The sequence below is a fragment of the Stegostoma tigrinum genome, chromosome 9 (genome assembly GCF_030684315.1).
Source record: "Stegostoma tigrinum isolate sSteTig4 chromosome 9, sSteTig4.hap1, whole genome shotgun sequence".
Taxonomy (NCBI): Eukaryota; Metazoa; Chordata; class Chondrichthyes; order Orectolobiformes; family Stegostomatidae; genus Stegostoma; species Stegostoma tigrinum.
In genome coordinates this window covers 17,627,429-17,641,653 of record NC_081362.1, presented here as the reverse complement: position 1 = coordinate 17,641,653, position 14,225 = coordinate 17,627,429, and the positions used below count along the sequence as shown (strand labels likewise).

The 14,225-nt window shown below is 43.1% G+C and overlaps 1 protein-coding gene across 12 annotated transcripts in view; it reads left to right on the top strand.

Moving 5' to 3' along the window:
- The window catches only part of sash1a (SAM and SH3 domain containing 1a), a 125,553-nt gene extending 116,050 nt beyond the window's left edge, over positions 1-9,503 (top strand). For 9 of the 12 annotated variants that reach the window (XM_059648378.1, XM_059648382.1, XM_048535889.2 and 6 more), the window contains 2 exons: positions 6,745-6,876; positions 7,601-9,502. In XM_059648378.1, the coding sequence (XP_059504361.1) occupies positions 6,745-6,876; positions 7,601-7,675 (207 nt within the window). In that variant the 3' untranslated portion in view covers positions 7,676-9,502. Of the gene's footprint in view, positions 1-6,744; positions 6,877-7,600 lie in introns of all 12 variants that reach the window. The other 3 variants (XM_048535887.2, XM_048535885.2, XM_048535886.2) reach the window with 1 other exon arrangement.
- The last annotated feature ends 4,722 nt before the right edge of the window (positions 9,504-14,225 follow it).

Below are 14,225 nucleotides of genomic sequence, written 5' to 3'. Positions count from 1 at the left end.
TTGCAATATACTCCTTGACCATCACATTCTGCTTTCTGCTGCTCAGCCAATTCGGGATCCAACTTGCCAAATTCCCTTGGATCCTGTGGCCTGTTACCTTTGCTGTCAGTCTCCCAAGTGGGATTTTATCAAAAGCCTTGCAGATAGACTGTGTTGAAAGCATTGTCCTCATCTACGTACCTGGTCACCTTTTTCGAAAATTCAAACAGGTTGGTGAGATCCGATCTCCCTTTGGTAAAACCATGCTGACTGCCCCGATTAATCGTACCTGTCCAAGGGCAAATTAATTCTGTCCCTGAGGATTGCTTCTAATTTCCCTACCACTGAGGTTAGACTGATCTATCATTTATTGGTTTACCCCTTCTTAAATAATGGTACCATATTGGCTGCCCTCCAGACCTCGAGTACCTCTTTTGTGACCAGTCAGGAATTGAAAATTATTGCTCACGGCCCTGCTGTTTGCCTCACTCAGCTAACTGGGATACATTTCATCCAACCCTGCAGATTTATCTACTTTTAAGGCTGCCAAACCACTCAGAACCTTCTCTCTGTCTATGCTAATTTCTTTAACTGCATCACAGATCTTCTCCCTAATTACTGTACCCACTTAGTTCCTTAATACTGACACACATTTGCTTAGAACTCTATCTACATCCTCTGGTGCACATTACCACTGTGATCCTTAATGGGGCCTACTGTTTCCCTAGTTTTCATTATTTTTAATGACCTTGTTTAAAAAAAACTTCGGATTTTCCTTTATTTTACCCGCTATTATTCATTCCTGCCCGCTTTTTGCTCTCTTAATTTCCTTTTAGAACATAGAACATTACAGCACAGTACAGGCCCTTTGGCCCTCGATGTTGTGCTGACCTGTCATACCGATCTCGAGCCCATCTAACCTACACTATTCCATATACGTCCATATGCTTGTCCAATGATGACTTAAATGTACTTAAAGTTGGTGAATATACTACCGTTGCAGGCAAAGCATTCCAATCCCTTACTATTCTCTGAGTAAAGAAACTACCTCGGACATCTGTCCTATATCTTTCACCCCTCAATTTAAAGCTATGCCCCCTCGTGCTCGCCATCACCATCCTAGTAAAAAGGCTCTCCCTATTCCCCCTATCTAACCCTCTGATTATTTTATATGTCGCAATTAAGTCACCTTTCAACCTTCTTCTCTAATGAAAACAGTCTCCAGTCCCTCAGCCTTTCCTCGTAAGACCTTCCCTCCATACCAGGCAAAATACTAGTAAATCTCCTCTGCACCCTTTCCAAAGCTTCCACATCCTTCTTATAATGCAGTGACCAGAACTGTATGCAGTACTCCAAGTGCGGCCGCACCAGAGTTTTATACAGCTGCAGCATAACCTCTTGGTTCCGGAACTTGATCCCTCTATTAATAAAAGCTAAAACACTGTATGCTTTCTTAACAGCCCTGTCAACCTGGGTGGCAACTTTCAAGGATTTGTGAACATGTAAACCGAGATCTCTCTGCTCATCTACACAACTAAGAATCTTACCATCAGCCCAGTACTTTGCATTCCGGTTACTCCTACCAAAGTGCATCACCTCACACTTGTCCGCATTAAACTCCATTTGCCACCTCTCAGCCCAGCTCTGCAGCTTATCTATGTCTCTCTGCAACCTACAGCATCCTTCGTCACTATCCACAACTCCACCGACCTTAGTGTCGTCTGCAAATTTACTAACCCATCCTTCTACGCCCTCATCCAGGTCATTTATAAAAATGACAAACAGCAGTGGACCCAACACCGACCCTTGTGGTACACCACTCGTAACTGGTCTCCAGGATGAACATTTCCCATCAACTACCACCCTCTGTCTTCCTTCAGCAAGCCAATTTCTGATCCAAACTGCTATATCTCCCACAATTCCATTCCTCCGCATTTTGTACAATAGCCTATTGTGGGGAACCTTATCGAACGCCTTGCTGAAATCCATATACACCACATCAACCAGTTTACTGTCATCTACCTGTTTGGTCACCTTCTCAAAGAACTCAATAATGTTTGTGAGGCATGACCTACCCTTCACAAAACCGTGCTGACTATCCCTAATCAATTTATTCTTTTCTAGATGATTATAAATCCTATCCCTTATAATCTTTACCAATGCTTTACCAACAACTGAGGTAAGGCTCACTGGTCTATAATTACCAGGGTTGTTTCTACTCCTCTCCTTGAACAGGGGAACCACATTTGCTATCCTCCAGTCGTCTGGCACTATTCCTGTAGACAATGACAAGTTAAAGATCAATGCCAAAGGCTTGGCAATCTTCTCCCTGGCTTCCCAAAGGATCCGAGGATAAATCCCATCCGGCCCAGGGGACTTATCTATCTTCACACTCTGTAGGATTTCTCATACTTCTTCCTTGTGAACCTCAATCCCACCTAGTCCAGTAGCCTGTATCTCCGTATTCTCCGTATTCTCCTCAACAACATTGTCGTTTTCTAGAGTGAATACTGTCGAAAAATATTCATTTAATGCTTCCCCTATCTCCTCGGACTCCACACACAACTTCCCACTACTGTTCTTGATTGGCCCTAATCTTTCTTTTGTCATTCTTGTATTCCTTAAATACCTATAGAAAGCCTTAGGGTTTACCCTGATCCTATCCGCCAACAACTTCTCATGTCTCCTCCTGGCTCTTCTGCGCTCTCTCTTTAGGTCTTTCCTGGCTACCTCGTAGCCCTCAAGCGCCCTAACTGAGCCTTCACATCCCATCCTAACATCAGCCGCCTTCTTCCTCTTGACCAGAGATTGCACCTCCTTCGTAAACCACGGCTCCCGCACTCTACAGCTTCCTCCCTGCCTGACAGGTACATACTTGTCTAGGACACACAGGAGCTTTTTCTTGAATAAGCTCCACATTTCTAATGTGCCCATCCCCTGCAGTTTCCTTCCCCATCCTATGCTCCCTAAATCTTGCCTAATCTCATCGTAATTGCCTTTCACCCAGCTATAACTCTTGCCCAGTGGTATACACCTATCCCTTTCCATCACTAAAGTAAACATAACAGAATTGTGATCACTATCACCGAAGTGCTCACCTACTTCCAAATCTAACACCTGGCCGGGCTCATTACCCAGTACCAAATCTAATGTGGCTTCGCCCCTTGTTGGCCTATCTACATACTGTGTCAGGAAGCCCTCCTGCACACACTGGACAAAAACTGACCCATCAATAGTACTCGAACTATAGTGTTCCCAGTCAATATTTGGAAAGTTGAAGTCCCCCGTGACAACTACTGTCTCTCTCACTCCTATCGAGAATCATCTTTGCTATCCTTTCCTCTACATCTCTGGAACTATTCGGAGGCCTATAGAAAAGTCCCAACAGGGTGACCTCTCCTTTCCTGTTTCTAACCTCAGCCCATACTACCTCTGTTGACGAGTCCCCAAACATCCTTTATGCAACTGTAATACTGTCCTTGAGCAACAATGCCACACCTCCCCCTCTTTTACCGTCTTCTCTGTTCTTACTGAAACATCTAAATCCCGGAACCTGCAACAACCATTCCTGTCCCTGCTCTATCCATGTCTCCAAAATGGCCACAACATCGAAGTCCCAGGTACTAACCCACGCTGCACATTCACCCACCTTATTCCGGACGCTCCTGGCTTTGAAGTAGACACGCTTCAAACCAACTTCTTGCTTGCCGGTGCCATCTTGCGTCCCTGAAACTTTATTTCGGACCTCCCTACTCTCAACCTTTTCTATACTCGAACTACAATTTTGGTTCCCATCCCCCTGCTGAATTAGTTTAAACCCACCCGAATAGTCTTAGCAAATTTCCCCCCCAGGATATCGGTACCCCTCTGGTTCAGGTGAAGACCATCCTGCTTGTAGAGGTTCCACCTACCCCAGAAAGAGCCCCAATTATCCAAAAATCCAAAACCCTCCCGACTGCACCATCCCTGCAGCCACGTGTTCAACTCTTCTCTCTCCCTATTCCTCGCCTCACTAGCACATGACACGGGCAACAAACCAGAGACAACTCTGTTCGTGCTAGCTCTCAGCTTCCATTCCAGCTCTCTGAATTTCTGCCTTAAATCCCCATCTCTCTTCCTACCTATGTCGTTGGTGCCAATGTGGACCACAACTTGGGGCTGCTCCCCCTCCCCCTTAAGGATCCCAAGAACACGATCAGAGACATCACGCACCCTGGCACCTGGGAGGCAACACAGCAACCGTGAGTCTCTCTCGTCCCCACAGAACCTCCTATCTGTCCCTCTAACTATGGAATCCCCAATGACTACTGCTCTGCTCCTCTTCCCCCTTCCCTTCTGAGCAGCAGGGACAGACTCTGTGTCAGAGACCTGTGCCCCACCGCTTTCCCCTGGTAAGTTGTCCCTCCCAACAGTATCCAAAACGGTGTACTTATTGTTGAGGGGAATGGCCACAGGGGATCCCTGCACTGCCTGCCGGTTCCCTTTCCATCCCCTGACCGTTACTCATCTGCCTTTTTCTTGTACCTGAGGAGTGACTACCTCCCTGTAACTCCTCTCAATAACCCCCTCTGCCTCCCGAATGATCCAAAGTTCATCCAGCTCCAGCTTTAGTTCCCTAACGCGGTTTTCAAGGAGCTGGAGTTGGGTGTACTTCCCGCAGATGTAGTCAGCAGGGACACTAGTGGTGACCCTTACCTCCCACATTCTGCAGGAGGAACATTCAACTGCCCTGACCTCCATTCCCATTGTTCTAAATTCCCAAAGAGACTGTTTGTTTAAAAAAAAGAATAAAAAATAAACTTGTTACCTTACCAATCAGGCACACAGAATTTTTTGTTTTGGTTAGAGGAGGAGGATGGGTGGGAGACACTACCCGAATAGTGTTTCAGGTAACGCAACCGCACAAATAAATTACCACACTTACTCAGCAGTCCCGTGTCCGCTCCTGCTCAGCGTATTTCCGCCTGTTCACAAGGTAAGCTTTCTATAGATTCAAAAGCAGTGACTCACTGGCTTCCTGACAGGCCCCTGGTCCAAGCTCCCGCTCGCGCTGCTGCTCAACCAGAAATAAAGTTTTCTTTTAAAGTTTCCTCTTGCATGTTCTGTACTCCTGTCGGGCTTCTGTTGTTTTGTGCCTTGGTGTTTGCTATAAACCTCCTTTGGTCTCTTTGTATATCCCTTGAAATTAAGGATTCACAGGAATTGTTGGTTCCGCCCTTTGTCTTTTTTGGAACAAAGGCAAAGATTCCCTCGCTTGTTATTAATGTCAGACTGTGGAATGAGCTGGAAAATGGATGTGGCTACAGCTGGTGGTCATCTCCAGTTCTGGTGATGATGATGACCCACTGATGAAGGGTCTAGGCCCGAAACGTCAGCTTTTGTGCTCCTGAGATGCTGCTTGGCCTGCTGTGTTCATCCAGCCTCACATTTTATTATCTTGGAATTCTCCAGCATCTGCAGTTCCCATTATCTCTGACACTTCATGGTTGTCCAGTTTTGAGTTTCTGAATCTGTTCAATGTCAGTGCCATTTACCACGTGGTAGTCCTAAACACTATAAGGTGAACCCTCAGTGTGAAAATGGAACTTCATCTCTAAGATGACTATATGGTGGTGACTCGTACGATTATTGTTGTGGACAGATGCATCTGAGGCTGGCAGATTGGTGACATTGAGGTCAAGTTTTCTCCACCGCCCCCCCCAACCTTGTTGGTTCCATCACCACCTGTTGGAGACCCAGTCTAGTAACAGTGTCCTTCCAGATTCTGCAACTTGCTCAGCAGACTGAACTACAGTTCGTCAAAGTCCCCCACCCTACATTGTGTTCTTGCCACCTTATGAAGTGCCGTTCAACTTGGGGGCATGCTGATTCATCAGCTGATGGGAAATGATAGGTAGTAATCAACAGGAGATTTCCTGACCTGATGCTATCAGATTTTCTGGGGCATGGAGTCAATACTGAGGACACCCAGGCCAACTCCATCCTGACTGTATACGACTTTGCCACCATCTCTTATAGGTCTATCCTGTCCCTGTGACAGGATATACCGGTGATGGTGGTATCTAGGACATTGTTAACCATGATTCTAAGCATATGATTGTGTCGGGTTGTTGCTTGAGAAGTCTGAGCCAGCTCTCCCAATGTTGGCACTAGCTCCCAGATTATTTGTAAGGTGGACTTTGCAGGGTTGACTTGATTGTGTTTGCTGTTGTGGTTTCTGATACTTAAATTGTTGCCGGGTGGTGTGTCAATCTCCATTCCTGTGGACTTTTATTCACCAGCATTGCACATACAACAGAGTAGCTTGCTAGACCATTTCAGACTGAACAGCGTTTCTGTCAGCCTGGAGTCACGTGTACACAAGACTAAGTAAGAGATAGTTTTCACTTTTAATGTCACCTTCCCTTGTCTAACAGATTCAACATCTGAAGTCACAGGTGGTGGAGACAGAGATTGGAATTTAGGCCACCCACCTTATCCTGTGACCTCACTGATACAAAATGTGGCAGCTCATTCCGCATCCGATGTAGTTCTCCCACAAAAACTCATTGCTATCACATCAAAGATTGGTTATTGATGGAAAGAATAAATTGCCTTTGAAAGTAGCCTGTCAAAAAGTTTCATTTGATCAAAAAATACTAGTCAGAAAGGAACGAACTCTCATGGAACGAGCAGCTAATTCAAATTGTGAATCATTTTTATTAGAAAAAAAAATCACCATAATTGTTTTCTGATTGGACCATCTCCTCCTTTCATGACGTCTAGCATGGCCGATGTGGGATTCCGACAGTCCTGATACAGAGGTATGCAGAAGACCTAGGACGTGCTGTAGAGCATGTGGCTGCCACCATGGAGCTTGTGAGAGTTAGAGAGCTCCGGAAGCAGCATCGAATGGCAGTGAGTATTACAACCAATTAATTTTACATCATTGAATGTTGTCATCCCACTAGCCCCACCCCCTTGGTACCGGCTGATGCCCTCTTCCCCCAATCCAGTCACCCTTTAACCCCTCACCCCCACCACTTGCAGCCCTTACCCTCACATCCTGTGTACAAGCTGGCTGCTGCCTTTGTGTTACAGCAGTGAGAGCATTGCAAAAGCGCTGTATGGGCTGTCAATTGCGCGCTTATGAAAGGTGCTAAACAAATGCAGGATTGCTCTTCATTGTTACAATACAGACAATTTTCCCAATTGTTTATTTTGTTTGAAACTTCAATGTGGATATAGTAAATTCCAGTGCAGAGAACTAATTGTCATTGCAACCACATTGTGGGAGATTTCATTTATCAAAAATCTGAAACTAGCAATCGTTTACATAGGAAATTCAAAACAAATGTGATCGCAAACTGATGGGAAAATCTAATAACTATGTCAAATTTACATTAACCATGATATATGTTGACTGAGGATGAAACTATATGGGACAAAGAATACAATGAGTTACTTTTCAAGTAGGGACAGAATAAATTTACCCGTTCTGGTCCATTCAACCTCCAATAACCATTCATTTAGTGTACTTACTGAAATGTTGCTGATACTTTGGAGCACTACAAAAGATGTCAGTGGCCAAGAGACGTAATTCAGTATTACTGATGACCTATTTCTTTTGTCTGATGCCTAGATTCCAAGTTCCTTGGATAAGATGAGCAGAAATTCTACAGCCCTAGAAATATCTAATGAGCCTTCAAGGAGCTGATCTCCATAGAACTGCCATGTGGATCATTAAATCCTCAGCACCTCTGCGTCAGTTAGAGGAGTCATTTACAGAGTACCTGTTATGTGCACTGTGTGTCCTTCATTATTTCATCTGTTTCTGTGACAGACTTGATACTGCAGAAGTTGTTGATAAAGCAACAGTTTGATATTCAAAAAGTAGGCACAGGAAGCAGAGTTGAGTTAAAAGGCTGGCCATAAACTTGCTCATGGTAGGTTGGTAGTTCTCTTAGCTGGGAAAACCAAGTTTCCACCAATTTCATAGCACTGAGGAAATTGCCAGCATTTAGTTCAGACTAAGTCACATTCAATCCTAGATTCAAGAAATTAGCCACCGCAGTTTCAAATAATCAAGTATAGTTTTGAGTCCTATGCCCAGATTGTACAAAACACAGTCGTTGAAGTGCAGGTGAGTCAATTCTCGACTCATACTTGGTGTTTGAAGGTCTCCTTCATTGTCTAATCTAGACCATACTCTGTGTGAAAATCTCTCTCACTCCCTAGGTTATTATCTGACAGCACTTGCTTTACATCATGCAACAGACATCACAAATTCAAAATATCTTAGAAGTAAAAATGTGTCATAACTCTGAAGCTTAAAATATGCCCATTTAATGTTTTGTGATGATACCAGGTTATTGGGTGCCGTTGTCAGTTTTGGGCCTGTCTGTATCATGTCAATACTCTTTTGTATGTTGCCTTATGATTGCAGTGAAACTTGAATCTTGTAAAGTAGTAAAGGACTTAGGGTGATCCAGAAATAATTCTTTATGTTCCAATATGTTCATGTATTTTTGAGGTCGAGGAAACGTTTATCTTGTAAAATTGTAGAAACTACAGTACAGCAACAGCTCATTTGCCCTCATAGCTGCTGTATTAGATGTGAAACTGGAGTTCCATCCTGCAAATCTGTATCCCAACAATTTGCTCGCTGTTGTTGACCACAAATGCCAGGAATCTTACTCTGGTTAAAGAAGAATTCTTTTCTGCTGTGTCTTTGGTTCCAGTGTTAATTTCCTTCAATTAGAACAGGTTGGAATTTGTTCTGTTAGGCCTTTCAAAAGCAGATGGGAATTAGCACAAGGGAATGTCATTCCCATGTGGTCAGCATAAACTCCTTCGAACATGAGGTAACAATTGCCCCATGCCCCACCTCCCACCATGAACGGGGTTTGGTGCCTTCACTGACCAGAATCTCTACTTATTGCAACTCCAGCAGAAAGTAGGTTATGTCCCAACTCCCAGTATCTTTCCCCCGATCCATAGATCCACATACCAACCACACTACTTGTAACAGATACCATAACTTCAGATCCTGGATATTTCACTAATGTAATAACACAGTCCTATTGTTCGATGTACAAGAGTTCTGTATAACTAACTCAGATTCTTTAATTATTACATCATCTTTCCCCACGTAGCATTTTAATGATACTGGAAGCTCTATTGTGTCAATTGCAGTGTTTTTTAATATAAGCTTCTGATTCTCCTTTTCGCTTTAATGTTACTTAAGAACTGGATCATGTGTCATGGACATCTGGTCGAAGTGTAAGACTCATCATAAATATTGATAGCAAATTGAAAATATTGAAAAGCAGCACAAAATTAAACTGATGCACTTTGTGTATTTGAGAATATTTAAATAACTTATTATATGTTTCCCTAACAATGTAAGTAACTATAACATACTGGTTGCAAAACATGCTTATAAAGTGTAGTCAATCGAAGGTATACCTTATTAATGTGAGGTATTTTTGTGTAAATATTCTTATCTGTTCCATTTAGCAGAATAATATTGAAATGTTTTTCAATAAAGTAACATTTGGATGAATTTGAGTTTTCTTGAAAAAGCAGAAGTTACTCATTTCCACTGAAGTCTAATTAAGGCTTTATCAACAGCTGGTATTTCATGACACTGCACTGGACAACCCAGACCCTAGAGTAAAACCTGGATTGATAGTCTATAAGTTCTACTTTTGCAATTTGCTTGCCATGGAGGTCAGTGACTGAGTATATTCAGGAAAAACTGCCATTGTATTTCTAACAAAAGAACATACTTTTTTTTCCCTCTTGTATAATAAAGTTATAAAAGACATTTTAGAAAGATCTTAGCGTGACCAGTGAAAGTAAGGTTTTCAGCCTTTTCCTAAGCAATATGCTTTTTAGACACTGAGCCTGAGTGAGGTATTGTTCCTATTACCACTTTAACTTATTACTGAACAGACAAGCATTTCCTTCTGGGAATTTGCTGTACATTCATCTGGTCAGATTCTCTCCAGTTAATTCCAAAACATGGGCTAACTCGTTAATTTTTCTCTGATGATTTGGCTGCTAAACAGCACCTTTGGAGGTATGGATCATCTTTGAACTGATTCTGTCTGTTGTTTCTCTAGATTATAAAAGCTCAACTTAGTAAATGCTTCACAAGTTATCTCATCAAGTTGCTTGTGTAGCTATTTAGTTTGAGTCTCATGACCAATTGGAAATGTTGTTTTGACCCAAAGCTAAACAGTATGAGCTGTGACCGTTAAAACGAGTCACCTTCACAGAACTGAAAACCCATTTACCACCACTTTCAGATCAAAGTTCCCAAACAATCATACACCTTAAACATACACTATGAATTACATTATACTTTCATTTGGTTAAGCTTGCCAAAGTGACTCACAGGACCATTAACACCACATGACATTGAGCCTCATGTGGAGATACTGAAGGAAGATGACCGAAAGCTTGAGCAAAGAGGTAGGTCGTATGGAGCGTTTCCAAGGAGGCTTAGTAAACAGAATTCAGAGCTATACCTTGACAGCTCAAGGTATCATTACTGATGGTGGGGCAAACAAAACAGGTTTCCAAGAGGCAAGAGATTGGAGGAATAGAGCTGAGGGATGCTACAATGATAGGGAGGTTGAGGTTATAGAGAAATTTCAAAGCCAGGATGAGAATTTTTAAATTAACACATGGCTGGTGATTCAAACCAGGGGCAGGGATAGAGAAGCTGGCTGAACAGAAAATGATGCAACCAATTTTTGAATAATTTTAGGTTTGCAGATAATCTCGTTTGTGATTTCTTAGTACTTTCACTGGTAAAATATTGGCCACTATAAGCACAGCTAAAACAATAGGAATTCAGTGTTTCCAAAGTGAATCACTTTAATTCGGCTAACTATCAAAAGGTTGAACATCTGTGATGTTATGCAGACTCTCAGTTTGAAGTCCAGATGGGGCATTAGATGGGCTTGATGCTAGCTAAAGCTTATAAAAAGATGTATGCACAAGAACCCCTCCCTGAAAGAATTACATAATCGAGCACAGAGGATGCCACTTGGCCCACTGTGTCTATGCCAGCTCTCTACAAGAACAAGGCATTTAATGTTACTTTTTTTCCCCTCTTCCCTATACCCATACAAGTTTCCAGTCTCTCTTCTCTTTTCTCTCTTCGCCGCCCCCCCCCCCCCCACCCCCAAATTCATGATCTTTGGTTTCTCTTGAAAGCCATCATTGGACCTGAATCCACCCACAAATACAGGCAGCGTTTTTCAGATACAATTGATGCACTGCATGATCAAGCAGTGAAGGAGTGAGGGTTGAAGTGTAGAAGATGGGCTGGACATGGCTAAGGGACATGTTGGGCATGGTAATAGGGAATTTTTGGTTGAGGATAAAGGTGGATATTTGAGGACACCCCTTTTCTCTTCCCCCCCACCCCTCCCCAACTGCAGAAAGTGGTATTATCAGAACAGATATGACAATGATGGAGAAAGGAACAGAATCTTTACAGGAAGTAGGGTGTGACCACATGAAGTCAAAGCAACAGTGGGAGTCAATAGGTTTGTAATAGAAATTGGTGTGGAGATGCCAATGTTGGACTGGGGTGGACAAAATCAGAAGTCACATTACACCAGATTATAATCCAACAAGTTTATTTAAAATCATAAATTTTCAGAGCAATGCTCCTTCCCCAGGTGAAGTGGAGGGAGTCACAGAATATATACGCAGAGATAATGGCAAGATAATTCCAAGTCATTAAGATTATAAATAGGTAAGAGCCAACAGGCTGAATAACAAGTCTTTGCAGGTGACCAAGTGTGCCAAACGGTGTGAGTAAGGTGTCAACAGCTGAATAACAACTGAAGGAGCAACCTATGAGCTGATTAATTAAGGCAGAGAGATTTCAAATAATCAAAAATAAGATGGTGCTAGAGACAAACCAAACATTTGTAATAAAAAGGGCAAGTATCAGTGTTGCATGACAATGGTCTAACCAAAGTAACAAATAATCAAAATCTGTGCAAACTAATTAAAAGGTAGAGAGGTAATAATGAGTAATCAAAGTAATGGTGTCAAACAAAACAGTGAGGAAGATTTTACAAACTCAGAACAATACGGTGATGTTGTGCGTAGCATGACATGAATCCAAGATCAGGGTTGAGGCCATCCTCATGAGTACAGAACTTGGCTATCAGTTTCTGCTGGGTGACTCTGTGTTGTTGTGTACTTTGAAAGCCGCCTTGGAGGACATTACCTGAAGATTGGAGGCTGATTATCCTTGACTGCTAAGAGTTCACTTTTTATTCAGCTGTTGACACTTTACTCAGCTTTTGATACTCTTGATCACCTGTAAGTACGTGTTATTCACCCTGAGAACACTCTCCTCACACAATTTGTACTTATCTGTCAACACTCTTAATTATCTGGAATTATCTTGCCATTATCTTTCTGCTTATATATTCTGAGCCTGTACGCCTCCCTCCACTTCACTTGATGAATGAACAGCATCAAAAGCTTGTGATTTTAAATAAATCCGTTGGACCATAACCTGGTATTATGTGACTTATAGAACATAGAACATAGAACATAGAACAGTACAGCACAGAACAGGCCCTTCAGCCCACAATGTTGTGCCGACCATTGATCCTCATGGATGCACCCTCAAATTTCTGTGACCATATGCATGTCCAGCAGTCTCTTAAATGACCCCAATGACCTTGCTTCCACAACTGCTGCTGGCAACGCATTCCATGCTCTCACAACTCTCTGCGTAAAGAACCTGCCTCTGACATCCCCTCTATACTTTCCACCAACCAGCTTAAAACTATGACCCCTCGTGCTAGCCATTTCTGCCCTGGGAAATAGTCTCTGGCTATCGACTCTATCTATGCCTCTCATTATCTTGTATACCTCAATTAGGTCCCCTCTCCTCCTCCTTTTCTCCAATGAAAAGAGACCGAGCTCAGTCAACCTCTCTTCATAAGATAAGCCCTCCAGTCCAGGCAGCATCCTGGTAAACCTCCTCTGAACCCTCTCCAAAGCATCCACATCTTTCCTATAATAGGGCGCCCAGAACTGGACGCAGTATTCCAAGTGCGGTCTAACCAAAGTTTTATAGAGCTGCAACAAGATCTCACGACTCTTAAACTCAATCCCCCTGTTAATGAAAGCCAAAACACCATATGCTTTCTTAACAACCCTGTCCACTTGGGTGGCCATTTTAAGGGATCTATGTATCTGCACACCAAGATCCCTCTGTTCCTCCACGCTGCCAAGAATCCTATCCTTAATCCTGTACTCAGCTTTCAAATTCGACCTTCCAAAATGCATCACCTCGCATTTATCCAGGTTGAACTCCATCTGCCACCTCTCAGCCCATCTCTGCATCCTGTCAATGTCCCGCTGCAGCCTACAACAGCCCTCTACACTGTCAACGACACCTCCGACCTTTGTGTCATCTGCAAACTTGCTGACCCATCCTTCAATTCCCTCGTCCAAGTCATTAATAAAAATTACAAACAGTAGAGGCCCAAGGACAGAGCCCTGTGGAACCCCACTCACCACTGACTTCCAGGCAGAATATTTTCCTTCTACTACCACACGCTGTCTTCTGTTGGCCAGCCAATTCTGTATCCAAGCAGCTAAGTTCCCCTGTATCCCATTCCTCCTGACCTTCTGAATGAGCCTTCCATGGGGAACCTTATCAAATGCCTTACTGAAGTCCATATACACCACATCCACAGCTCGACCCTCATCAACCTTACTAGTCACATCCTCAAAAAACTCGATAAGGTTTGTAAGGCATGACCTACCCCTCACAAAGCCGTGTTGACTGTATTTGATCAAGCCATGCTCTTCCAGATGGTCATAAATCTTATCCCTCAGAATCCTTTCTAACACCTTGCAGACGACAGACGTGAGACTTACCGGTCTATAATTGCCGGGGATTTCCCTATTTCCTTTCTTGAAGAGAGGAATTACATTTGCCTCTCTCCAGTCCTCAGGTACGACTCCAGTGGAGAGCGAGGATGCAAAGATCTTCGCAAGTGGCGAAGCAATTGCATTTCTCGCTTCCCAAAGCAGCCGAGGACAAATCTGATCCGGGCCTGGCGACTTGTCAATCTTAATGTTTGACAAAATTTTCAGTACATCAGCTTCCTCTATCTCTATCCATTCCAGCATGCACACCTGCTCTTCAAAGGTTTCATTCACTACACAGTTCGATTCTTTCGTAAAGACAGAAGCAAAAAACTCATTTAGGG